This window comes from Balaenoptera physalus (assembly GCF_965194825.1).
Source record: "Balaenoptera physalus genome assembly, chromosome: X".
NCBI lineage: Eukaryota > Metazoa > Chordata > Mammalia > Artiodactyla > Balaenopteridae > Balaenoptera > Balaenoptera physalus.
The window spans coordinates 41,886,178-41,912,281 of record NC_138903.1 but is presented as its reverse complement, the minus strand read 5'-3'; the positions used below and the strand labels follow the sequence as shown (position 1 = coordinate 41,912,281).

The window sequence follows — 26,104 nt, the reverse complement described above, 5'->3', positions numbered from 1 at the left end:
TCCCTAAAATACACATCATCTACCTGGTCTCTAAGGTTACTTCAGAGTTTCTTAGTCGTTGCCATTGTTCCCACGCTCTCTGTTTCAGGGCTCATCGTCGGGGTGATCCTGAGGTACGGCACCACTGCCACCAGTGGTCACGACAAGTCACTCAGCTGCACTCAGGAAGACAGGGCCTTCAGCACCTTATTAGTGAATGTCAGTGGGAAGTTCTTCGAATACACCCTGAAAGGAGAAATCAGCCCTGGCAAGGTCAACAGTGTAGAGCAGAACGACATGCTGAGGAAGGTGAGCTCGGGCCACTCAGCCACTTTGGTCCTGACGTGGTTTTTGATTTTCCGATTCTGTCTCAACTTTGTGAACAGAAATCTTTTCACACTCCTGGAACATCAGTAACATTCCTGGCTGTCAGTTCGGCTAGGAAGCTTTTGGACTGTGATGAGGAGAAGGAACCAGATTTGAACTTGGGCCTTTTAACTTTGTCAGACTGATGTGGGCCACCAGTGGTGCAGTGGGTTCGTACATCCCACTCAGCTCCTCTCTCCAACTCCCATCTCTTTTTGATTATGTCTCTTACTCTCGTTATGGTTTAGGGATGAGATTGTTTCTTTCTTAAATTAAGATTGGTTTCTTATTTTTCTTTTAGCTTGTTAATAATCAGTGTTCAGAAGTGTTATTCTTACTTATTCGTGGTTATTTTACCATATTCTACAAACATTTATTGAGTTTCCCACTCTCATTGGTGATTGATGCCAAAGGCTTAATGAATCTTCAGAGGAAAAATGTCTTGTTGTCTTAGAATTTGAGTCCACATGTTGTTTTTCATTTAATGTTGGGGGTAGCTAAAATACTCCACAGGAAAAGGGATTATATATCTCTTCACTTCACTTGGGTGATTTCCAGAATAAGCACAAGATCTGTATTTATCCACATACATTCTAGTACCTTATACACCCGGGCTTATCAGCAGGAGGGCTTCCATATAAAGTCTGGGGATCCAAGTTGTGGGAGACCCCTTTAATATGTGAAGGCTTGCAGTCAAAGAGTGTAGCCTGTGCTCCAAAAATTAAATTAGTATTGTTCTCAGGATCTGCCATAATCCTTAAAGAAAATTATTCTCAACCTGGAGCGTTCAACATGCCCATCTCCTCTCTGTCCCTAAGGGCGGGTCCTAGTGAACTCTTGGCTCTCAACCCTTCATAAGAATGCATGGGATTTCCATAAACATTTGTGAAATTAAATGCAACTGAGAAAGATACCCAGTGTAATACCACACTAATGACTGTTTACATTTAATAATTAGAATGGAGATTTCAAATAATTAATTGAAATAAGAGCCAGTTAATCTACCAACGTGAACAAATCTTTAAAAAGGTTAGGAGGCTTTGTAGAATGTTTAATTCTTTTCTGGATGTGATAGGGCTTTGCTGATAGTTTCAGAGTGATTTCCCTGATTGCCTACAGGTAGTTTTAGTCCCCTTAGAGTTGATGAATTTATGTTGATATTCAGGAAGTCACTAGCACCACTGGAGACTTTGATCTAGTCCACATTACGTATCACAAAAGGCTGGTCACTCAAAAGAGACTTCAATTCAGTAAGATTATGTCTATAAATCATTATGTGGTAGGATACAGGAAATTAATAAAGAATCATGACTGCATCTTTTATTGTAGTTGAACCTTTATAAAGGTTTGATAAAAATCAAGATGTTTTCATTTCTTGTTGAAGAACATTGACCAGAAGCTTTGTGTGAGTTCTCAAAATTGCACTGAATTGTTGTGTCTTAATACATATTCAACAACACACCAAGAGTAGAAGGCAGAAGTGCCGTGTGGAGAAGAACAGGCCAGTGCTCATGGGAGCTGTGGCTTCTCTACTGTGCTGAGTCTGTGATTTTTCACATTGATGTCATTTGTTTTAAATATTCAAACTTTAGTCAGTGGCTTAAAATATTAAGCAAATATTATGGCACCAATTGGTATTCAACAAAAAATTGGCTTTTTTTCTTTTTAAACTTTTAGGTAACATTTGATCCAGAGGTCTTTTTCAACATTCTGCTGCCTCCAATTATTTTCCATGCTGGATATAGTTTAAAGAAGGTAAGGAATTTTTGCCAGTATTTCTTAAAGCACGGGAATCTCTGCTTTAATTTTCCTGCACAATATTCTAGGTTTTTTCCTTCTCTCAGATTGCTTATTACTGTGTTCTGTACCCACTCAAGAGACTACAGTTGACTCATCATCAGTGACTCATTTCTGTTTTAAAGTCTGGAACTCTCATCCATTGCTGGTGGGAATGTAAAATGGTATGGCCACTCTGGAAAACATGTTTGCAGTTTCTTATAAAACTAAAGTTGAAATTACCATATGACCCAGCGATTTTATTTCTGAGGATTTATCCCAGAGAAATGAAAACTTCTGTTTATACAAAAAACTGTACATGGTTGTTCATAACAACTTTATTTGTAATAGCCCCAAACTGGAAACAAACAAAATGTCCTACAGTAGGTGAATGGTTAAACAAGCATCCATACCATGGATACTACTCAGCAATAAAATGGAACAAACTATTGATACACAAAACAGCCTGGATGGATCTCAAAGGCATTATGCTGAGTGAAAAAAATCCAGTCTCAAAAGGTCACATACTATATGGTTTCATTTATATAGCATTCTAGAAATGACAAAATTATAGGGATGGAGAACAAATTATTGGTTGCCAGGGGTTAGGGATGGTGGGGATGAGAAGGGGAGGGGGTGGCTGTGACTATAAAATGGGTAGCATGAGGGAAATCTTCATGGCAGTGGAACAGTTCTGCATCTTGATTGCAGTGGTGGTTACAAGAATCTACACATGTGATAAAATGACATAGAACTATGCACACACATTGTACCAATGTCAGTTTCCTGGTTTTGATATTGCACTACAATTATGTGAGATATAACCAGTGGAGGAAAATGTGTGAAGGTACCACGGGACCTCTCTGCACTATTTTTGCAGCTTCTGTAAATCTATAATTACTCCAAAGTAAAAAGTTTTAAAAAAATCTATCATTATTGAGGGAGGGTCATTGTGTTCAGCAGCAAGGTTGGGCCTAAGCCCCTAGATATTTAAAATACCAAATACCTTTATAAATACTGTGAGTGGCTCCCTTCCTCCCCACTGTGGGACTATTCTGTGAAAATTTAGCCTCCAAAAAGGCCTACTTCAGATAACAGCCAAGGACCTTGTTTCAGCTGTCTTTCTGAAAGGGGACTAAAGGAAACCTTTTCAGTGAGCCTGGAGAAGAGAGATCTTGGCTGCCAATAAAACTCAGTAACATCCTTAGGAAGTAGAGAATGCCTTCAAAGTTGATAAACCTCTAGATAGGTCAGTCAAGGTGAAAAAAAGAGGAAAGAAACAAATTACCTATATCAGGAATGAAAGAGGGGACATCAGTATAGACCCTTCATACATTAAAAGGACAATAAGAGAATAATATGAACAACTTTGTACCAATAAATTTGACAACCCAGGTGAAACAGACAAATTTCTCGAAAGGCCCAAATTACCAAAACTGACCCAAGAAGAGATGGAAAACTTGAACAGCCCTATATTAATGAAATAAACTGAGTTCATAGTTAAAAACCTTTATACAAGCCCAGATGGCTTCACTGGTGAATTCTATTTAGCATTTAAGGAAGAAATAATGAGTCCTACACAAAATCTTTCAGAACATAGAGGAGGGAACAGTCCCAACTCATTTTATGAGAGGGTGCCTGCCCATCAGGCTGGTTCTTCTGTCAAAGCAACTCTTCAGTTTTCAGAAGGTTTTTAAACTCTTCCCAACCCACGCAAATATAGTTATTTATGGAGCATATGATATAAAGAACTTTGCATATATCCTTTATTTTGGTTTTTATATACGTTATTTCTGATCATCACAGAAACTCTAAGAATGTGAGGGTGGTAGATTACCTCACACCCCTCTCCCCCAGGTTTCCAACTCATTTATAAACAGACACAAGGAGCTAACTGGCAACTGAATGATCAATTTATGACCCAAAGTCCCTGGTGATGCATCTTGGATGATATAGTTTAGCCCTTGGTAATGGGACTCCTTACTGCCGACCTCATGAATTGAAGACAGATGCCCTTTAGCCACCAAGTCGGTCACAGTCACAGATAGGGAGGCTGAAATGGAGCGATCCTAGAAATTGCTGGGCCTGCCAAAGGCTGCCTCTTTTGCTCATAGCATGGAGGCCACAGGAGCAAGAGCACTCCCCCACTTTTCGTAAGAGAGTCAAGGCTACAAGTCAGGGTCAAGCCAGTCTCCCCCTTCAGAGATCACATGGCCCCTTCTTACTGCATCACCTTCAAGGGAGGAGGGATGGAACTTAAGTCCCCTCTCCACAATGGATGCTTGAGGAGCAGGAGGCTGTGTTTCTGCACACCAGCCCAACGCACATCTGGACACTCACAGACATGTAGAGAATGTCCTGCATTTTACTGATGATGAAGCCAAATTGAGAACGATTAAGTGACGTTTGAGGTTATGTAGGTGGTGCAGGACTGAGTCAAGGTTATGCCTGTCTGTCTGGCTGGAGGGCCTAGGGTTGTTCCTCTGTGTTACATTCTTTCCAGATATAGGTTTTCTGTACCAAAAAAGTATCCTTTTTCTGACTTATTTATGAGGTTGCCAAAGTAATCTGAATTTATATGTCAGCTATTGACATGTAACAAATGGTAGATGATCTTACAGGTATAAATAATGTTATTCTTTATCTAAATAAAGAGTTTGGGAGCTGCTCTTAAGATCAAATGGGTGATGAATAATTTGGTATTTTAAATAACTAATCTTAATGTATAAGCAAGGTCATAGTTGATTTAAAATGAAACCAAACCATTGGTTGTGAAAGCCACTCTAATGGCTAAAAAAAAACCTTAGTGTTTGCAGAGCCTTCCCTTTGTCAGCTTCATTTTCTCAGAAGAAAAACAAATAACAGGCTTTGCCAGTTAACCAATTTAAGTTGTTTTTGAAATGCTAGTCTTAAAGGTTATTATTAGCTCTTAGTTTAGTCTCTTTCCTTTTTAATCAGGCACCTAAATAGTTGGTACTTATGTGGTTGCCATCTCTGATTAAATGTTCCCAATTAAATGTGTAATAAGTGTTTCACAATTTAACCTCTGGTATGTAAACAGATTCATACCCTTTGACCTATGTACATGTAGTTGTCATTCAGACATGGGCCTTCATTTTTCTAACTTGAAAAATGTACCATGGCCTTAGCTTTGATTTTGTGCTACCACTCAGTTTGCTTAGAGGGCATTGGCAGGGAAAGAATTCACCTATAGAAGCTTTCATGTTTTGTGAATTTCCCCCAGTACACACACACCATGTTCAAATTTGTCAGGGGAATGGGCGATGATAAGGTTTCCCAAGGAGTAGGAATGTAAGGCTTAGAATGGTACAACTAGGAATTGGGATGCCAGGTGGATTTTCATTGAATGCAAACCTTCTCATCCTGATCTGTTTTAGGTTTATATTCTCAAAGGCTTTACCAGGGCATGTCATCTCCTTTTGTTTCTTTTTGCCATTCTATAATGGAAAGGGAAAAGAAGGGAGAGACTGAACCAGTCATGGCCATGTGAACCACACGTGACTGTGAACTGTTAAGGCCAAATAAGAAGATGATGAAAGATACAGGATTCCACTAGACACCTCCCGTCCTTCTTCCCTAAAAGGATGTGGTGGGAATCAAGAAGGGCATCTTGTGTGGTGAGAGTGCAATGCCTTGGGGTCGGAAGACTTGCTTTCCAGTTCTGGTGCTGCGGTTTGGTAGACATGTGACTTCAGGCAGCTCACATCACACTTTTGAGCCTTAGTTGTCTCTCATATAAAATGGTCCAAAAAACACCTTCACGATGAGGTTGTTGTGAGAATTGGATGAGCTAATATGTGAAAGTACTTTGTAAACTATGAAGTATATGATGAAATACTAGGTGTAATAATATACAAATAAGTGGCATGTTATACCTTTTCAAGGTGCAATAAAATTCCAGTTCATATCAACAGATATGAATGGGATGGGTAATGTGTGTGTGTGTGTGTGTGTGTGTGTGTGTGTGTGTGTGTGTGATTTTAGAATATATCATGAATGCATTTTTGGTGGTAGATTTACATTTCTAATTTTCTGCTTTGGCTAATATCATAAATACAAATTTACTTAATATATTCAAACCAACCATAGGAATGATTACCCAAAAGAAAGCCGAGTGGCAAGGGAAAGCACATCTAGGATTAAAATTTTGCTCCTGGATACTTCGCATGGGTTTCACTGGTCTCATGTCTTGTCCTTGATGCACTCCCTCCTTGGTTTAAGCACTCGGTGGAGCTTTTAAAGGCAAGTAGGTCACAGTTGTTGGTTTTTTTTTTTTTGAAGTCTAATTTTTTTTTCAAAACAGTGGCATATAAATGCATTAGCATTTAAAAAAGGCTGAGGACAATGACTGATTTAGGAGGCAAACCTAATGTGTCTATAATATGTACAGGCGGTACCTTCATTTGATGACTGTCAGTGTGGGAAGCCCTTGAAGGATTCTGTTCTGAGCAGGTGGTTTAGGGGCACTAGGGATTCTTTGATGCCTTCTTCACAGCCTCAGAGAGGGGCAGGCATTGGGGAAGGCTGAAGCCAAGGTCTTAGGTCCTCTGTCTGGAATGCAGGCCAATGGTCGCCTGCAGCCCTTTGTCTGATCAGACTTGGTGATGGCTGCTTGATCCAGGCTGAGTGCTTCTTCTGTGCCCTCTCTTTCCCTGATGGTGCTTGGCTCACATGCTGGGGCACTCCTGCCTTTTAAAATTTCTAGATAAAGTGTTCCTGGTTCCTGTTTAATTAGGGTGTTTAGGGGATTTTGTTTGTCTGTTTTTGTTAAATAGTTATGATTGTCCAGTGTGAACAGCTTTATGCCTTGAGAAGTAAGGATCATGTTTCAGGGTCCCAAGAACAGGGATTTTCCCCATCAGAATATCCACAGGCCCAATGATTTATGAGAAGTAAATTCATATGTGTGTGTGTGTGTATGTGTGTGTGTGTGTGTACATACTTATAAATTTGCCCATCTTAGATGAACTACCTGTTTCTTGTTTCTCCACACCTATCTCTATTTTCCCTCTTTCCCAGGCTCCACAAAGATTAATTCAGATGAATATCAGAAGACGCCTCTGATGCTGAGTTAACCAGAAAGCTCCTTAGCACTTTCATAGCTTATTAGTTTCAAACTTACCTCTGCAGTGTTCTTCTAAGGTACCACCAGAACTGGAAGTGACTAGTTGAATCACTAGGGTAAAATAGTTTGGGTTAAATTTGTGAAAATGATTGGTCTACTTACACACACATACTCACACACACACACACACACACACACACACACACACACACACACAAAATGTAATTTAATATAATCAGCCAGAGTAGTTTTTTCTGAAATTTACTAAGGTCTTGCTTGCTTGCTCACTGATTGGTAGGACAAAGGAGATCTTAAAACCATGATTTTCTAAGGCTAAATAGCATTATTCAGGAGTAACTTCAGTTGTTAATTAACATAATGGAAGCAGTAAGTAAAGTTTCACTTTTTAGAGACTTGTAGTGTTTCTGATGTCCACTGTCAAAATTCACAATGTGATTCCTGCTTTTTTGTTTTATTCAGAGACACTTTTTCAGAAACCTTGGGTCTATTCTGGCCTATGCCTTCTTGGGGACTGCCGTTTCCTGCTTCATTATCGGGTAAGTGACTCTTTGTCATATAACCAAATTACCACACTTCCAAAGAGATGAGATCCACATGGGTCCACAGAATCCAAAATTTTCCCCAGCTTTATTGAGATATAATTGACACATAACATTGTGTAAGTGTAGGGTATACAGTGTGTTGATTTGACACATTTATAAATTGCAAAGTGATTACCACCATAGTATTAGCTACCACCTTCATCCGGTCACATGGTTACCATTTCTTTTTTTGTGGTGAGAACATGTTAGCAACATTCAAGTATGTGGTACAGTATCATTAGCTATAATCACTGTGTTGTACATTAGATCCCCAAACTTATTAATCTTGTTACTGGAAGTTTGTACCCTTTGAGCAGCACCTCCCCATTTCCCCCGCCCCCCAGCCCCTGGCAACGGCCAGAGTCCAGTATTTTGATGTTTATGATGATTGTAATTAAGATCTAGAGTTACATTGTCCAGTGTGGTAGCTGTGAGCCACGTGTGGCTACTTAAATTGAAATTAAGATTCATTAACATTGAAATAAAATAAAACCTAGTCCCCAGATCTTAGTTTCTAATAGCATTCTTCAATGAAAAGAACCAGGGCCCCTTGCAGAAATGGCTGATTCTAGGGCTGGGGCAGCAAATATGCAAAATGACAATGGAGCATCTTATAGTGTCAGAGAGTAAGGAAGTGCTCAGAAAACAAACAAAAAGGATATGGAGCATGTCAAAGGGACACAGAGCCAACCTGAAACACCCCCCCTCTCTAATGGCTAAAGAACAACATAAGAAATAACATTGTTTTGGATCATCACCCGAAGTATAAAACAAATATATTTGAGTCTATACTGATATAAATAAATGATTGGATGAATAAATAAATGGAGGAGAAGTGACAAATCTGTGCAGAAGAATTCCAAATAGTTTATGCAGATACAGTCCCCCTCAAGGAGATGAAGCTTGGGCCTTCCCCCCTTTGATTGTGGGCTGTGCATGGTGACTTCCTTCCAAAGAGTACAGCATGCAAAGGAAGAAGAAAGAGTAGCTTTACAGAGGAGAAACCTGGCAAACACTACCTCAGCCAGATGATCAAGATTAACACCAAAATTGGTAAATCATGTTGATACGCTGTACCTTTGATATCTGTGATGAGAATGGCACTTACCGCTGTGTCTTCCTCCCAAAATCGCATTACCTCAGTCTAATCATGAGAAAAAAAATCAGACAAGTCCCACATTCTGCAAAATACCTGACCAGTACTCCTCCCCAACTGCCAAGGTCATCAAAAACAAGCAAAGTCTGAGAAACTGTCACAGCCAAGAGGAGACAAAAGAGATATGATGACTAAATGTAATGTGGTATCCTGGATGGAATCCTGGAACAGAAAAGGGATATTAGGTAAAAACTAAGGAAATCTGAATGAAATGTGAACTTTAGTTAATTTAAAAAAATTAGCTGGAAAGCTGGAGATAAAAGCAGGAGCCTTTTATGCCACCAAAACAGGAGGGGCTTGGACTTTGTCCTTTAAGAGAGACAAACCATTGAAGAGTGACAGGTTAGATAACCGGTATTGGTGACTGTAGGGAAAACGCTACCACAGAGAAGTCAGATCTAAGCTTATGATAGAAGGAAATGGAGAGGAAGGTCTAGTTTCAAGAAATATTTAAAGGGTAGGTGAAAGAAGCCTTTGATAAGCAACAAAGAGCAAATCAACTCTGTATCATAGAATTCCTGTGAATTGAAATATAGCTGTTGAAGTGTCTGGAACAGTGTCAATGTCTGGCACACAGTAGGCAAACACTAAGTTATAGCTATTTATTCTCAAAAGGATTCAATTCTGCAAATAGTTCTTGAATTTCTAGCTTCGTCAATCTACTGTTCTAGACACCTAAGGTACAAAGATGAGCAATGATATGGTCTTGACCTTTAAGAATCTTATTATTGGGGGTTGGCTGTAGGGTACAATGAGTCTATTCTGTGGCTATTTATTTTTGGCATTTTATTCTTTTCGATGCCGTTGTAAATGGGATTTTCTTAATTTCTCTTTATTCTGTGGTTGTTTTTATTCCCCTAATCCCTACAGCTGCTACCAACACACACACACACACACACACACACACCCTTAATAACATGTACTAGGCCTTTTAACACTCTTCACTCCTCCCAATTTGTCAGCTGTCCTGTAGGAAATGTGCTCTGGCCAAGTTGAAATATTAACTTGGTGGTCCTTCTTGGGCCATATCACATTCTGCACAGTATAAGGAGGGCTGCTGCTGGCCTGCCTAACCCATGCAAAGAGTGAGAAGCCAGATATGTCAATGGGTACGCTGATATTTTAATGGGATGTTCAAAGAGTTTTGCCTCTCTTCCCTTCTTTGAAATAATTATTGGCAGAGAAGGTTGACCAGTTGGATCTTTGTGGCCAACCCATTTTTTTTTCTCTCCAGCTTCATCCAGTCTACTCATTTACATGACTTTAAATGCATTGTCTTAGAATCCTGGGAGTTTTGTAGCAATTCATTACCCATTTTGCAGGGTTCTTTCTCTTCCTTTCTTCCCTACTACCCATTTGCTTAAAATGCCCTAACTGTTGCTAATTGAGGATCATACTTTATAGTTGTAAATAAGCACAGTTTTTTAAAATGGAGTGTTCAGATATTTCAGCAAGATGACATTAACTGCAGACCATTACTTGGTGCCAAAGTCTTATTTGCACATGTTCCTGGTAAGTGTCCAACCACAGCAGCTGCCCGACGTTTTCACAAACCTCTCTGGAAGTGCAGTATTCTAGTACTCCTCTGCTTGCTCATTTGCCAGGTTACTCAATTAGGTGGGTTTTCTTTTCTTTTTTTTTTTTTTCCTTCTGACATAGTTTACCTTCCCTTCTTACAGAAATCTCATGTATGGTGTGGTGAAGCTCATGAAGATTGTGGGGCAGCTCTCGGATAAATTTTACTACACGGATTGTCTCTTTTTTGGAGCAGTTATCTCTGCTACTGACCCAGGTATTTGCATATTTGGCCTTACCATTATGATGTTTTATTATTTAAATCTTAAAAAGTTCAGAGCAATCATTAACTTTCATTACAGTAAGGAGACTGTAGGGTTAACATGGAACAGTGGAGGAAGAGACCAGTAAGTGGTCTAACAGACTTAGATGGCTTTTCTAAGAAGGGCCTGCATTTCCCTTTTCTTCTTCTTCTTATTATTGTAAAAAAAACCCAACAACATAAAATTTACCATCTTAATCATCTTCAGGTGTATAGTTCAGCAGTGTTGAGTATATTCACATTGTTGTGCAACCAATCTCCAGAATTTTTTCATCTTGCAAAACTGAAACTCTATACGCATTAAGCAACATCTCCCCACTCTCCCCCAACCCCACCCCCCAGTCCTGGGCAACCACCATTCTACTTTCTGTCTCTATGAGTTTGACTACTGTAGATACCTCATATAAGTGGAATCATCAGAAGTTGTCTTTTTGTGTCTGGCTTATTTCATTAGCATAATGTCCTCAAGATTCATCTATGTTGTAACATGTGTCAGAATTTCCTTCCTTTTAAACCTGAATAATATTCCATTGTATGAATGTACTGCATCTTGTTTATCCATCCATCTGCCAACAAGCACTTGGGTTGCTTCCACCTGTATTTCTCTTTTTGTCTTTCATTTTAGAATGTCTAATTTAGTCATAATTTTTACACTTAGACTGTCTTTTTTCTCAGTGTTGTGCTTTTGCATTCTTTTAGGAAACCTATCATTTGGTTTAAATAATACCTTTGCTTAGTAGAAATGCACACCAGTACCTGTAGTGAATGTAATTTAATTTGTAAAGTCCTTTTGTGCAATGTTCCTGCACACTGTGATGTGGTTCCTATTCATAAATCTCTTACCTTGTATTTTTCTTTTTTTTTTTTTTTTTTTTTGAAGCTAAATGAGACCTTTATTTTTTTTTCAAGACAAAACGAAGCTCAGGCCCCACAGCTGCTCCGTAAAATATAGTTTTAAAAAAATCACTAGAATTTGAATAAATACTATATGAAACAAACAGTCATTTATGGTCCATTTTGGGGATGTGTTATGTGGCTTGGGTTAAGAGTAACTTGAGAGCAATTAATCTACCCCCAAATTATCAAAAAGTGTCTTTTTTATATAAAGTGTATATACAGTTTTTGCTATACTGAATGTACCTTGTGTCTGTGGTAATTGTATTGTATATAATGGTACCACAGTGGGTGTTAATTGTATAGCTTTGCTAAGGGCTGCATATAAATACCTTGCATGCATAAGAGGTTTAAAGAAATATCCCCGGTAACTGAGTGCACCCATCAGCATTTATTTTTAATAAAGGCAATACTTCTAAATGTAGAGGAAAAATGTCAATAATTGAAGCCTAACTTAGATTCTTGTCTGGAATTTACCTTCTTATACATATAGTAAATGTACAATAATGTAATTTTTGCCACCTCAAAATTTTAAAAATTTAAGTCTCCGGAATTGTCCTGAACTTTAGAATCATTTCCATCACCCCCACAAAGCTTTTTTTTTTTTTTTTTGTGGGATTTTTTTTTTTAATTCAGACAGAAAGTCACAAAAATTATACTCATCCTCATCAGTTCACTCAGTCCCATGTAATTAATTGTTTTTTTTTATCTTGATCTTTTGTTAGCACTTTTATGAGTTCATCAGTTTTTCATAAGAGTTCTGAAAATGCTTATTCATTCAGTTCAGCAGTACAGTCAGTTACCAGAAACCTGTACTTGTCAGAGTCTTTTCCATGAATTTCTTGAAGATGAAACCCTTTTATAGGAACATATTTGCAAAATCATCAGAGTACACCCAGAACTGTCTGTAAATGACAAAAGACTTAAAAATGACCACGGTAAAAGATTTGATGAAAGTTCATAATAATGCAGTTGACAAGAAAATTAGTTATTTCTGAGATATACATTTTAAAGTAATAACTAGGATTATTACTTATAACATTATACCAGAACATATAAGATTTTTAGAAATTTCATGTAATGTCTGAAACATTTATATTAACATATTTCCATACATATTTCCATACAAATACAAATATAAGATTTTTAGAAATTTCATGTAATATCTGAAACATTTATATTAACATATTTCCATACAAATAACCCAATGAAAGTTTAGTATTAGTTGTTTTGTTTGCTTTTTTATACTGCAGGTTCTTATTAGGCATCAATTTTATACACATCAGTGTATACATGTCAATCCCAATCGCCCAATTCAGCACACCACCATCCCCACCTCACCGCAGTTTTCCCCCCTTGGTGTCCATATGTCCATTCTCTACATCTGTGTCTCAACTTCTGCCCTGCAAACTGGCTCATCTGTACCATTTTTCTAGGTTCCACATACATGCATTAATATACGATATTTGTTTTTCTCTTTCTGACTTACTTCACTCTGTATGACAGTCTCTAGATCCATCCACGTCTCGACAAATGACTCAATTTCGTTCCTTTTTATGGCTGAGTAATATTCCATTGTATATATGTACCACAACTTCTTTATCCATTCGTCTGTTGATGGGCATTTAGGTTGCTTCCATGACCTGGCTATTGTAAATAGTGCTGCAATGAACATTCGGGTGCATGTGTCTTTTTGAATTACGGTTTTCTCTGGGTATATGCCCAGTAGTGGGATTGCTGGGTCATATGGTAATTCTATGTTTAGTTTTTTAAGGAACCTCCATATTGTTCTCCATAGTGGCTGTATCAATTTACATTCCCACCAACAGTGCAAGAGGGTTCCCTTTTCTCCACACCCTCTCCAGCATTTGTTGTTTGTAGATTTTCTGATGATGCCCATTCTAACAGGAGTGAGGTGATACCTCATTGTAGTTTTGATTTGCATTTCTCTAATAATTAGTGATGTTGAGCATCTTTTCATGTGCCTCGTGGCCGTCTGTATGTCTTCTTTGGAGAAATGTCTATTTAGGTCTTCTGCCCATTTTTGGATTGGGGTGTTTGTTTCTTTGATATTGAGCTGAATGAGCTGTTTATATATTTTGGAGATTAATCCTTTGTCCGTTGATTCATTTGAAAATATTTTCTCCCATTCTGAGGGTTGTCTTTTCGTCTTGTTTATGGTTTCCTTTGCTGTGCAAAAGCTTTGAAGTTTCATTAGGTCCCACTTGTTTATTTTTGTTTTTATTTCCATTACTCTAGGAGGTGGATCAAAAAAGATGTTGCTGTGATTTATGTCAAAGAGTGTTCTTCCTATGTTTTCCTCTAAGAGTTTTATAGTGTCCAGTCTTATATTTAGGTCTCTAATCCATTTTGAGTTTATTTTTGTGTATGGTGTTAGGGAGTATTCTAATTTCATTCTTTTACATGTAGCTGTCCAGTTTTCCCAGCACCACTTATTGAAGAGACTGTCTTTTCTCCATTGTATATCTTTGCCTCCTTTGTCATAGATTAGTTGACCATAGGTGCGTGGGTTAATCTCTGGGCTTTCTATCTTGTTCCATTGATCTATGTTTCTGTTTTTGTGCCAGTACCATATTGTCTTGATTACTGTAGCTTTGTAGTATAGTCTGAAGTCAGGGAGTCTGATTCCTCCAGCTCCATTTTTTTGCCTCAAGACTGCTTTGGCTATTCGGGGTCTTTTGTGTCTCCATACAAATTTTAAGATGATTTGTTCTAGCTCTGTAAAAAATGCCATTGGTAATTTGATAGGGATTGCATTGAATCTGTAGATTGCTTTGGGTAGTATACTCATTTTCACAATGTTGATTCTTCCAATCCAAGAACATGGTATATCTCTCCATCTGTTGGTATCATCTTTAATTTCTTTCATCAGTGTCTTATAGTTTTCTGCATACAGGTCTTTTGTCTCCCTAGGTAGGTTTATTCCTAGGTATTTTATTCTTTTTGTTGCAATGGTAAATGGGAGTGTTTCCATAATTTCTCTTTCAGATTTTTCATCATTAGTGTATAGGAATGCAAGAGATTTCTGTGCATTAATTTTGTATCCTGCAACTTTACCATATTCATTAATTAGCTCTAGCAGTTTTCTGGTGGCAGTTTTAGGATTCTCTATGTATAGTATCATGTCATCCGCAAACAGTGACAGTTTTACTTCCTCTTTTCCAATTTGTATTCCTTTTATTTCTTTTTCTTCTCTGATTGCCGTGGCTAGGACTTCCAGAACTATGTTGAATAATAGTGGTGAGAGTGGACATCCTTGTCTCGTTCCTGATCTTAGAGGAAATGCTTTCAGTTTTTCACCATTGAGAATGATGTTTGCTGTGGGTTTGTCATATATGGCCTTTATTATGTTGAGGTAGGTTCCCTCTATGCCCACTTTCTGGAGAGTTTTTATCATAAATGGGTGTTGAATTTTGTCAAAAGCTTTTTCTGCATCTATTGAGATGATCATATGGTTTTTATTCTTCAATTTGTTAATATGGTGTATCACATTGATTGATTTGCATATATTGAAGAATCCTTGCATCCCTGGGATAAATCCCACTTGATCGTGGTGTATGATCCTTTTAATGTGTTGTTGGATTCTGTTTGCTAGTATTTTGTTGAGGATTTTTGCATCTATATTCATCAGTGATATTGGTCTGTAATTTTCTTTTTTTGTAGTGTCTTTGTCTGGTTTTGGTATCAGGGTGATGGTGGCCTCATAGAATGAGTTTGGGAGTGTTCCTTCCTCTGCAATTTTTTGGAAGAGTTTGAGAAGGATGGGTGTTAGCTCTTCTCTAAATGTTTGATAGAATTCACCTGTGAAGCCATCTGGTCCTGGACTTTTGTTTGTTGGAAGAGTTTTAATCACAGTTTCAATTTCATTACTTGTGATTGGTCTGTTCATATTTTCTGTTTCTTCCTGATTCAGTCTTGGAAGGTTATACCTTTCTAAGAATTTGTCCATTTCTTCCAGGTTGTCCATTTTATTGGCATAAAGTTGCTTATAGTAGTCTCTTAGGATGTTTTGTATTTCTGCGGTGTCTGTTGTAACTTCTCCTTTTTCATTTCTGATTTTATTGATTTGAGTCCTCTCCCTCTTTTTCTTGATGAGTCTGGCTAATGGCTTATCAATTTTGTTTATCTTCTCAAAGAACCAACTTTTAGTTTTATTGATCTTTGCTATTGTTTTCTTTGTTTCTATTTCATTTATTTCTGCTCTGATCTTTATGATTTCTTTCCTTCTGCTAACTTTGGGTTTTGTTTGTTCTTCTTTCTCTAGTTTCTTTAGGTGTAAGGTTAGATTGTTTACTTGAGATTTTTCTTGTTTCTTGAGGTAGGCTTGTATAGCTATAAACTTCCCTCTTAGAACCGCTTTTGCTGCATCCCATAGGTTTTGGGTCGTCGTGTTTTCATTGTCATTTGTCTCTAGGTATTTTTTTATTTCCTCTTTGATTTCTTCAGTGATCTCTTGGTTATTTAGTAACGTATTGTTTAGCCTCCATGTGTTTGTCTTTTTTATGTTTTTTTCCCTGTAATTCATTTCTAATCTCATAGCGTTGTGGTCAGAAAAGATGCTTGGTATGATTTCAATTTTCTTAAATTTACTGAGGCTTGATTTGTGACCCAAGATGTGATCTATCCTGGAGAATGTTCCGTGCGCACTTGAGAAGAACGTGTAATCTGCTGTTTTTGGATGGAATGTCCTATATATATCAATTAAATCTATCTGGTCTATTGTATCATTTAAAGCTTCTGTTTCCTTATTTATTTTCATTTTGGATGATCTGTCCATTGGTGTAAGTGAAGTGTTAAAGTCCCCCACTATTATTGTGTTACTGTCGATTTCCTCTTTTATAGCTGTTAGCAGTTGCCTTATGTATTGAGGTGCTCCTATGTTGGGTGTATATATATTTATAATTGTTATATCTTCTTCTTGGATTGATCCCTGGATCATTATGTAGTGTCCTTCCTTGTCTCTTGTAACATTCTTTATTTTAAAGTCTATTTTATCTGATATGAGTATTGCTACTCCAGCTTTCTTTTGATTTCCATTTGCATGGAATATCTTTTTCCATCCCCTCACTTTCAGTCTGTATGTGTCCCTAGGTCTAAAGTGGGTCTCTTGTAGACAGCATATATATGGGTCTTGTTTTTGTATCCATTCAACCAGTCTATGTCTTTTGGTTGGGGCATTTAATCCATTCACGTTTAAGGTAATTATCGATATGTATGTTCCTATGACCATTTTCTTAATTGTTTTGGGTTTGTTTTTGTAGGTCCTTTTCTTCTCTTGTGTTTCCCACTTAGAGAAGTTCCTTTAGCATTTGCTGTAGAGCTGGTTTGGTGGTGCTGAATTCTCTTAGCTTTTGCTTGTCTGTAAAGCTTTTGATTTCTCCATCAAATCTAAATGTGATCCTTGCCGGGTAGAGTAATCTTGGTTGTAGGTTCTTCCCTTTCATCACATTAAGTATATCATGGCACTCCCTTCTGGCTTGCAGAGTTTCTGCTGAGAAATCAGCTGTTAACCTTATGGGAGTTCCCTTGTATGTTATTTGTCGTTTTTCCCTTGCTGCTTTCAATAATTTTTCTTTGTCTTTAATTTTTGCCACTTTGATTACTATGTGTCTCGGCGTGTTTCTCCTTGGGTTTATTCTGTATGGGACTCTCTGCGCTTCCTGTACTTGGGTGGCTATTTCCTTTCCCATGTTAGGGAAGTTTTCGACTATAATCTCTTCAAATATTTTCTCTGGTCCTTTCTCTCTCTCTTCTCCTTCTGGGACCCCTATCATGCGAATGTTGTTGCGTTTAATGTTGTCCCAGACGTCTCTTAGGCTGTCTTCATTTCTTTTCATTCTTTTTTCTTTAGTCTGTTCCGCAGCAGTGAATTCCACCATTCTGTCTTCCAGGTCACTTATCCGTTCTTCTGCCTCAGTTATTCTGCTATTGATTCCTTCTACTGTAGTTTTCATTTCAGTTATTGTATTGGTCATCTCTGTTTGTTTGTTCTTTAATTCTTCTAGGTCTTTGTTAATCATTTCTTGCATCTTCTCAATTTTTGCCTCCATTCTTATTCCGAGGTCCTGGATCATCTTCACTATCATTATTCTGAATTCTTTTTCTGGAAGGTTTCCTATCTCCACTTCATTTAGTTGTTTTTCTGGGGTTTTTTCTTGTTCCTTCATCTGGTACATAGCCCTCTGCCTTTTCATCTTGTCTATCTTTCTGTAACTGTGGTTTTTGGTCCACAGGCTGCAGGATTGTAGTTTTTCTTGCTTCTGTTGTCTGCCCTCTGGTGGTTGAGGCTATCTAAGAGGCTTGATGGGAGGCTCTGGTGGTGGGTAGAGCTGCCTGTTGCTGTGGCGGTCAGAGCTCAGTAAAACCTTAATCCACTTGACTGTTGATGGGTGGGGCTGGGTTCCCTCCCTGTTGCTGTGGCGTCAGAGCTCAGTAAAACCTTAATCCACTTGACTGTTGATGGGTGGGGCTGGGTTCCCTCCCTGTTGGTTGTTTTGCCTGAGGCAACCCAACACTGGAGCCTACCCGTGCTCTTTGGTGGGGTTAATGGCAGACTCTGGGAGGGCTCACGCCAAGGAGAACTTCCCAGAACCTCGGCTGCCAGTGTCCTTATCCCCACGGTGAAACAGAGCCACCACTTGCCTCTGCAGGAGACCCCCCAACACCAGCAGGTAGGTCTGGTTCAGTCTCCCCCAGGGTCACTGCTCCTTCCCCTGGGTCCCGATGCACACATTACTTTGTGTGTGCCCTCCAAGAGTGGGGTCTCTGTTTCCCCCAGTCCTGTCAAAGTCCTGCAATCAATTCCCACTAGGCTTCAAAGTCTGATTCTCTAGGAATTCCTCTTCCCGTAGCCGGACCCCCAGGTTGGGAAGCCTGACGTGGGGCTCAGAACCTTCACTCCAGTGGGTGGACTTCTGTGGTATAAGTGTTCGCCAGTCTGTGAGTCACCCACCCAGCAGTTATGGGATTTGATTTTAGTCTGATTGCGCCCCTCCTACCGTCTCACTGTGGCTTCTCCTCTGTCCTTGGACGTGGGGTATCCTCCTTGGTGAAGTCCAGGGTCTTCCTGTCAATGATTGTCCAGCAGCCAGTTGTGATTCTGGTGCTCTCGCAAGAGGGAGTGAGAGCACGTCCTTCTACTCCGCCATCTTGGTTCCCCACAAAACTTACCTTGTATTTTTCAAGTGTTAGTTGAACCAGTTCTTAAAAGTGGAATTATTATATACCCTTCCTCCCCTGCAGCTCAAAACAAACAAACAAACAAGCTGTCCTCTCCAATTTGGAACCCATAATTGAATCGGTTCACATAAAGTAGTTATGGCTATTCTTTCCTCTAGTGTTAACCACTGAGAGTGCCATTGCAGGGAAAGAATTTATGGAGAAAGCTGATCTTGTTCTTACAGTACAGATGGAAAGGCCTTTTCATTGTCTATGATGTCCTCTAACATTCTGGGCAGTAATGATCTCTAAGATATGCAGATTCCCACCATGCCCCACCTCCACTTCACCATGCCTCTTGGGGGGCCCTCTAGATCAGCGCTACCCAATAGACCTTTCTGTGGTGATAGAAATATTCTATAGTCTTCCCAATCCTTTATGGTAGCCAGTAGCTACGTGTGGCTGTTGAGCACTTGAAATGTGTGATAGTGCAACCGAAGAACTGATTTTTTAATTTTATGCCCAGTAATTTAAGTTTAAATGGCTGCATGTGGCTAGTGGCTACCGCATTGGATAGCACAGCTCTAGACAGTTGTGTGGCTCTGAAAACTCTTGATGATTAAAAACCATTGATCTCTCTCACCGCCCCCTATTTATTTTTAAATTTTTTTTTCTTTTTTTTTTTGGCCGCACCACGAGGCATGTGGGATCTTAGTTCCCTGACCAGGGATCGAACCCATGCCCCCTGCAGTGGAAGCGTGAAGTCCTAACCACTGGGCCACCAGGGAAGTCCCTCTCACCCCCCTGTTTTCTTACAAACACTCTAAGTAAATTGATACTGAAGACTTGGCTGGTTGAAGCACCCTTGTTTGTGAAAAGAATGTGGGATGTGGAGTTGCAGGTGGTGGTTTGAGTTCTAGCCCTGCCAGTCACTAACCGGGTGGCCTGGGCACACTTTATCTCCTGAGCATCAGTTTCCTCATTTATGAAGTAGGAATAATGGTACCTGTTTCCTATTGTGAAGGGCTATTGTGAAGATTAAATGAGATAATGCATGTAAAGTGTTGAGCATATCATCTGCTGATTATGTTGGTCTCTATCAACATCTTCTGACTCAGGCAGAGATTTCTCTGTTTTACCTGTGTGTGTGTGTGTGTGTGTGTGTGTGTGTGTGTATGTGTGTGTTTAATAACAGGTTACCACTTAACCTAAGCACTGTGAAAAGTAGCTTTATTATTCTAACACTACAATGTCTGTGACATCTCCAAATGTGTGTCTGTTGAGAAATGATTCTATATAAGTTTAAGAAAGGTGTTTAGTGTCTCTGAAAATATATTACTAACTATACTCATCTATAACTTTATTACTAACATCTTACTAGTACCACCAATAAGCAAAGGGAAGTTAGTGTAACATAAAGATTACTGATACTGTTTTCTGAGCCATTAGTGTCGCTTCATTTAATTGGATAGAAAGGCTTATTTTTCCAGATTATCTTTGTAATTGTTTACTTCACTTTAATGTGTCCATACTGTGGTAGAAAATAATGGAAGGCATTACCATGACACACCATTTTTATTTGTCCTGTGAAGATTGGCACAGTAAGGGTTTTATAGAAATGAAAGTTCTAGAAAATTGAAACTTTAAACTTATTAAACATCAGGACATTAACTTTAACTGCTTTTTAATGGAAGTCTTTCTGAAATGTAGAATGCTTTTGTAAATTAAAAGTGTTTTACCAGCTTCCTAAAAATCTGTTGTTTGAGAACTTGGGCCATAAAAGAAATAAAAACTTTAAGTGCAGAGTTAGAGGGGAACCATAAGACCAAATTGACTTCTTGTGCCTGGTGCATCAAACAGAAATTCTGGTATTGGGATGAAAGAGTAAGAGTCCTTGTCCCTGATTTCACTGTACTTGGCTCTTGTGTTTGGTCTTCCCGTTGATGGGGGCAGCCTGTGCGTGGTGTGCCATAGGCTGCTCTGTGACCAGGAGCCCTCTCCATTCCGTGGTTGTGTGTCATGGGTGCCACGTGCCATCTTTGTGGACTGTTACTTAAATGGATCCACAACTCAGGAAAGAAAATATAAGTTTCCAACCTGTAGTATTGCTACATTCGTAAGCAGCTACCAGAGAAAATGAGCGCCCTTCCTTCCTGTGAACCATTATGCAGTGATTCCTCTCACTGTAATCCTGTCACTTTTACACCCCTCGAGTCAATCAGACCCACTCACAGGTTTCAAAAGCTGCGATCTGTGCTGTCAGAGAGTAATTCTCTAGTTGCACCACCCAGGCTGGTCAGTCTTTTGCTTAGTCTTTGAGACTGAGTTCAAATCTGCCGCCTGCCTGGTTATTCTTCCTTTACTGCTTCAGTCAGTAGCTCCCACAGCTCCTGAGTCAGGTCTATTTTCTACATAACATTACTTGCCGCTTTGTGCTGAGCGTTCGCAAGTGCTAAGTACTCCTTAGTACACAGATGGAGTGTTCAGGGAAAGTTAGTTGAAGGAACAAAGTCAGGTTCTTGATTTTTCCTTCTTTCTCTTTCCACTATTGTTTCATTTTTCCCACCGCTTTTTAGATACCTGTACCAGTAGTCTTCAGTCAGTGAATTGTAATTTCTCAGTCCATGTCCAGTTGGAAACAGCTGTTGTGACCTTGTTCTCTCTGATTGCAAGGGTCCAGCTGTGGGGGGAGCCACTCACCCAGTCTGTCATCCCCTTCCTACCCCCACCCCCGCATCACCTTCTGGTTGTCCGCACCCGTAGTCCTCATCTTGGTTGGGCACAGGCTTGCCCAGGAGGGACATGGCCGACTTCCTGCCTTGCTTTTTAAGGTGATGGGCAGGGAGAATGAGAAATTGAAATTCAGAACAGCCAAATTCAGACCAGTACAAAGTGTTAATTATTATTTATGCAGAGCTAGTGTTTATTGTCATAAATAAATGAGTTAACTACACATTATTATTATTTTTTACTACTGGTACAGTCGTATTTTAGGAAAATAGTGTTTAAAAGTTAAAGGAGCTTTTGAAAATCATGTACTCAAGGCTTCGCTTTACTCTGTCTTTGGACTTTGCTGTGCACTATTGGACGGCTTCCGTTTGCCCCTCCACATTTCCACACCACCCTTCCCCACTCTCTTCTTGGCACTGGGAGGCTGACTGGTATGGAAGATTGCAAAGGTTCCTTTGCCTTCCTACTTTCCCATTGGATTTGTCCACAGGGGGAGCACCAGTGGGAGACTGGGAGGAGGCTGGGCATGCAGGGTCCCTGTGGGCTGGCTGTGTCCCTTGAACAAAGGTCACGGCTCCTGTTGGGTGACCCTCTCCACACCGCTCCTGGTTCTGGCAACCACTCCTTCCCTGGACCCTTTGAGCCTAGGGATGGTATAAAAGCTCCCTGTTTTCAGCCACAGGTACTGCCCTCCCCCTCTCCCGTGCTCTCTACACACTTCTATAAATAATGCCTTTATAAACACTCCTCAAATTACTCATCTGTTTCCTGCCAGAACCCTCGCTGATAAAGTCCTGGGACCCAGGTGTCCTGGGCTGCCAGCCCCGTGCTCTGTTCGTTGAGATTAGCCTCCGCCAGTCCTGAGTCCCTGAGTGACTGACTGACTGATGTGAATAGAGGCCTCTGGTGCAAACCCCCAGTGGACGTACTGTATGAGTAATAGATAAAATTTCTCTCGCGTTTGACCACTGAGATTTTGGGAAGTTTGTTACCGCAGCAGAAAGCAACCCACCACACACGGCCTGTTTTCTCATCTCTAAATTGGGAGATATGATACTACTACCTTCCTAGGGTTTTTATGAGGACTAAATGAGATTGTAAAATGTTTAGCATAGTGCCTGCTTCCCAGTAAGACCCTAATAATTGTTATTATTATCATTGTTAATTTTTCTTCAGCATTGGGTTCAAAACAAGACAATTCTTGTGTCATATAATGATAAACTAAGAGTAGAGGTTTTGTATCAGTCAGGTTTCTTCAAAGAAACAGAATAAATAGGAGACATACGTGTGTGTGAGGGGGAGAGGGAAAGAGACATATTGATTGACTGCTTGATTGTAAGGAGTTGGCTCATGTGATTATGGAGGCTAAGAAGTCTCAAGATCTGCCGTGCAAAGGCTTGAGAACCAGGAGAGCCACTGCTGTAGTTCCAGTCTGGGTCCAAAGACAGGCAGAGAAAGTGAATTCTCCCTTACTCTGCCTTTTTGTTCTAGTGAAACCTTCAACAGACCACATGAGTCCCACCCTCATTGAGGGGGGCCATCTGCTTTACTCAGTCTACTGATTCAAATGTGAATCTCATCCAGAACCTCACAGACACATCCAGAATAATGTTTAATCGAATAACTGGGCACCCCATGGTCCAGTCAAGTTGACGAGTAAAATTAACTGTCGCAGGTTTTATGTAAGGAGCCACACATATCGTTCATGTAATAAATAATCCAGAAAACAAGAACTTTTTTTAGCCTAATCCCTAAAGATTTTTCCTGTTGTGTAACTTGATAAATTGTTTTCAAGGGTGGAAGAAAGAGATTGACCTTGTTAGCGTCTTGTTTTATACAGATGACATGTCTGTCCTTTAGGAAGTATGCCTGCTGGTGATGCCCCCTGTTGATGTCTGGTTAGCATCTGAAAGCTTAGAGTAGTGGTTTTATTGCCTAGATTTACGATTATCTGGAGCAGCCTCATGATATAGTTGACATTTTTCAAATCCAAATTATTTTTTGTTTACTCTCAATAAATGAGTTAAACTTTTTGAAAAGAAAGGCGTGATGGGAAGTGGTTTCAGAATCTCCCTTAATCCCTAACAAAAATAGAGAAAGCAAGACAGCAAAAAAGAAAACACAGACTCAACTAGCAACAGAGTATCTCCATGAATCCCCAGTTATCAACTGGTGGGGTCAAACTACCGGTAGCAGTGAGACTTACGGATAAGAACAGCAGCTGCGCTGGAGGAAGCAAAGGAAAGAGGGGGCTGCTGGTCATTTTGATTGTCAGGGAACCTAGAAATTTCCCATAAGTATTCACACTCAAAAGGCGGGATCCCCACTGGGAGTAAAGAATTTTATGGTCGTATTGGATAACAGCAGTTAATACTGGGAGGAGGCTTTTCAGGCTCTAATTTGTGGGTGAGGGCAAGGAGACTGGAGGAGGTGTGAGGCTGCTGGAGTGACCTGGGCCCTCAGACCTCTCAGGAAATCCCTTGTAGAAGATCTCTCTGCAAGGACAGAGCCACTCCCTAAAAATGACCTGCTTGGATCACAGACCTTGATTGATGGGGCATTAAAGGAGAAAGAAAGCTCAGATAGTAATGGTGGAGAAGGCCAGAGGAAGTAGATCTGAGTATTGGCTACACCTCCGGGTGGCTACGCCTCTGGGCCGTATTTTTAATACTTCAGTGTAAAACCAGAAGAGGGAGCCCTAGAGCCATGAAACTGGAAAAGCTGTTCTGGGCCTTCTACCCCCTACCCACCTCACTTAATATGGGCAGCAGAAACGGATTGAGGTTGAACTTCATGTAAATATAAGAAAAAATGGGGATAACCCCTATGAATAATAAAGTTACAGATAATGAAGTCATACCAGAAGAAGAGGGTCCCAAAGCAGATGAAACTTTATTAACATTCCAACAGAAGCTAAAGGAAGTTAAGAAAATGATAGAAGTTATACAAGAACTGTATACATCAGGATTGGAAAATTCAGAAATGAGAGGACTACACAATAGGACGTTATGAAAAGAGAGCTGACAGAAAGGAATGGAGGGGGAACCCATGGAGAAAAAGAGATGTAAAGTATTAAAACAATAAATTTGAAAATGGGTAAACCCCGAATGATAGTGTCAAGGAATATATGTTGGTGGTCAAACTATAAGGAAATGCAAGGAAATGATTCCTATAAATCAGGTTACTGGTTACTTTTGAGTGAAGGAAGGGGCTTGAGATTGGGATGGTACATACTGTGGGGGGCTTCTGTGGGGGCTGGCAAAGTTCCATTTCTTGAACTGGATGATGGTTACAAGAGTGGTTGGCTTATAATAGTGCTAAATATTTGTTTGGTTTTGTTTTCTAATAGTGTCAGTTAGTAATGCGTTTGGCTGCAAATAACAGAAAAATCTGGCTAATAGTAGCTTAAACAGAGAGCTATTTATCTTGGCTAACGGCTCCGAGCTGGTGCCATGGCTGCCACTACAATCAGGCATCCAGGCACTCAGTCTTTCTAGGGCATTACCCTTGGGTTTCAGACACACCTTAGTTGCCCCATGGAGGCAAGATGACTGCACTGCGTCCAGTCTCCACCCTCTTCCAGGCAGCAAAAGTGGCACTCACCACAAGGGAAGCTGAAGAAGTGAGTTTAGTTTTTCAGGTCCTTATGGCAGAAACTAACAAAGCAGAAGGTAGTTGGGTGTGAGTGTTGAAAGAGAACCCCGCCTGCATGTATACATTTAGAGCAGTGGTTCTCAACCGGGGGTGATTCTGCGCCACACCCCTCCCCCCAACCCCCGCCCAGCAGACATTTGGCAATGTCTGGAGACATTTTTAGTTGTCACAACTTGGCAGGGGAGAATGTGCAGTGCTACTGGTATCTTGTGGGTAGAGGTCAGGGATGCTGCTAAACTGTCTTACGATGCACAGGACAGCCCCCACGACAGAGTTATATGGCCCCGAATATCAGTAGAACTGAAGTTGAGAAACTCCAAAGCCTTTTCAGGTGGGTCCATAAAGTCAAAACTGATTTAATAATAATAGTAGTACATCATTTGTCTTTTTAACTTACGTTCTTTCACAAGTGTACCATTGACTGGAGTTTTCCAGGGGCTGTATAATGTGTCATACTCACTCTCTGTTGATCGAATGCAGAAACAGATATGAGAACCATCTATCTTCCATTACTTCAGATGTTAAAGAGATCTGAGAAAATGTAAAACAGTGGCTCTCTTCTCACTATTTTTTTTTTGGAAAATATATTTTTCATTAAAAATATGTTAACATATAATGGTTTTACTAGTAATTTAAATGAATAAATATTGAATTTTTTGTTTTATTCAATACAGTAAATATTGATACCTATAGCCCACAAAACTAAAGCTCTTTGGAGCCTCAGAATTTTCTAAGGGTTTAAAGGAGTCCTGAGATCAAAAGTATGAGAGCTGCTGGTCTGGAAAATAGCTGATTTTTAAAAAAAATTTTTTAATTTAATTTAGTTTTTTTTTATACAGCAGGTC

General features: G+C 39.7%; 1 protein-coding gene across 4 annotated transcripts in view; it reads left to right on the top strand.

Moving 5' to 3' along the window:
* Positions 1-26,104, top strand: part of SLC9A7 (solute carrier family 9 member A7) — a 149,471-nt gene that overhangs the window by 68,448 nt on the left and 54,919 nt on the right. For all 4 annotated transcript variants that reach the window (XM_082446470.1, XM_082446468.1, XM_082446467.1 and 1 more), the window contains exons 2-5: positions 89-288; positions 2,023-2,100; positions 7,688-7,764; positions 10,645-10,757. In XM_082446470.1, coding sequence (XP_082302596.1) covers positions 89-288; positions 2,023-2,100; positions 7,688-7,764; positions 10,645-10,757 — 468 coding nt within the window. The remainder of the gene's footprint in view (positions 1-88; positions 289-2,022; positions 2,101-7,687; positions 7,765-10,644; positions 10,758-26,104) is intronic.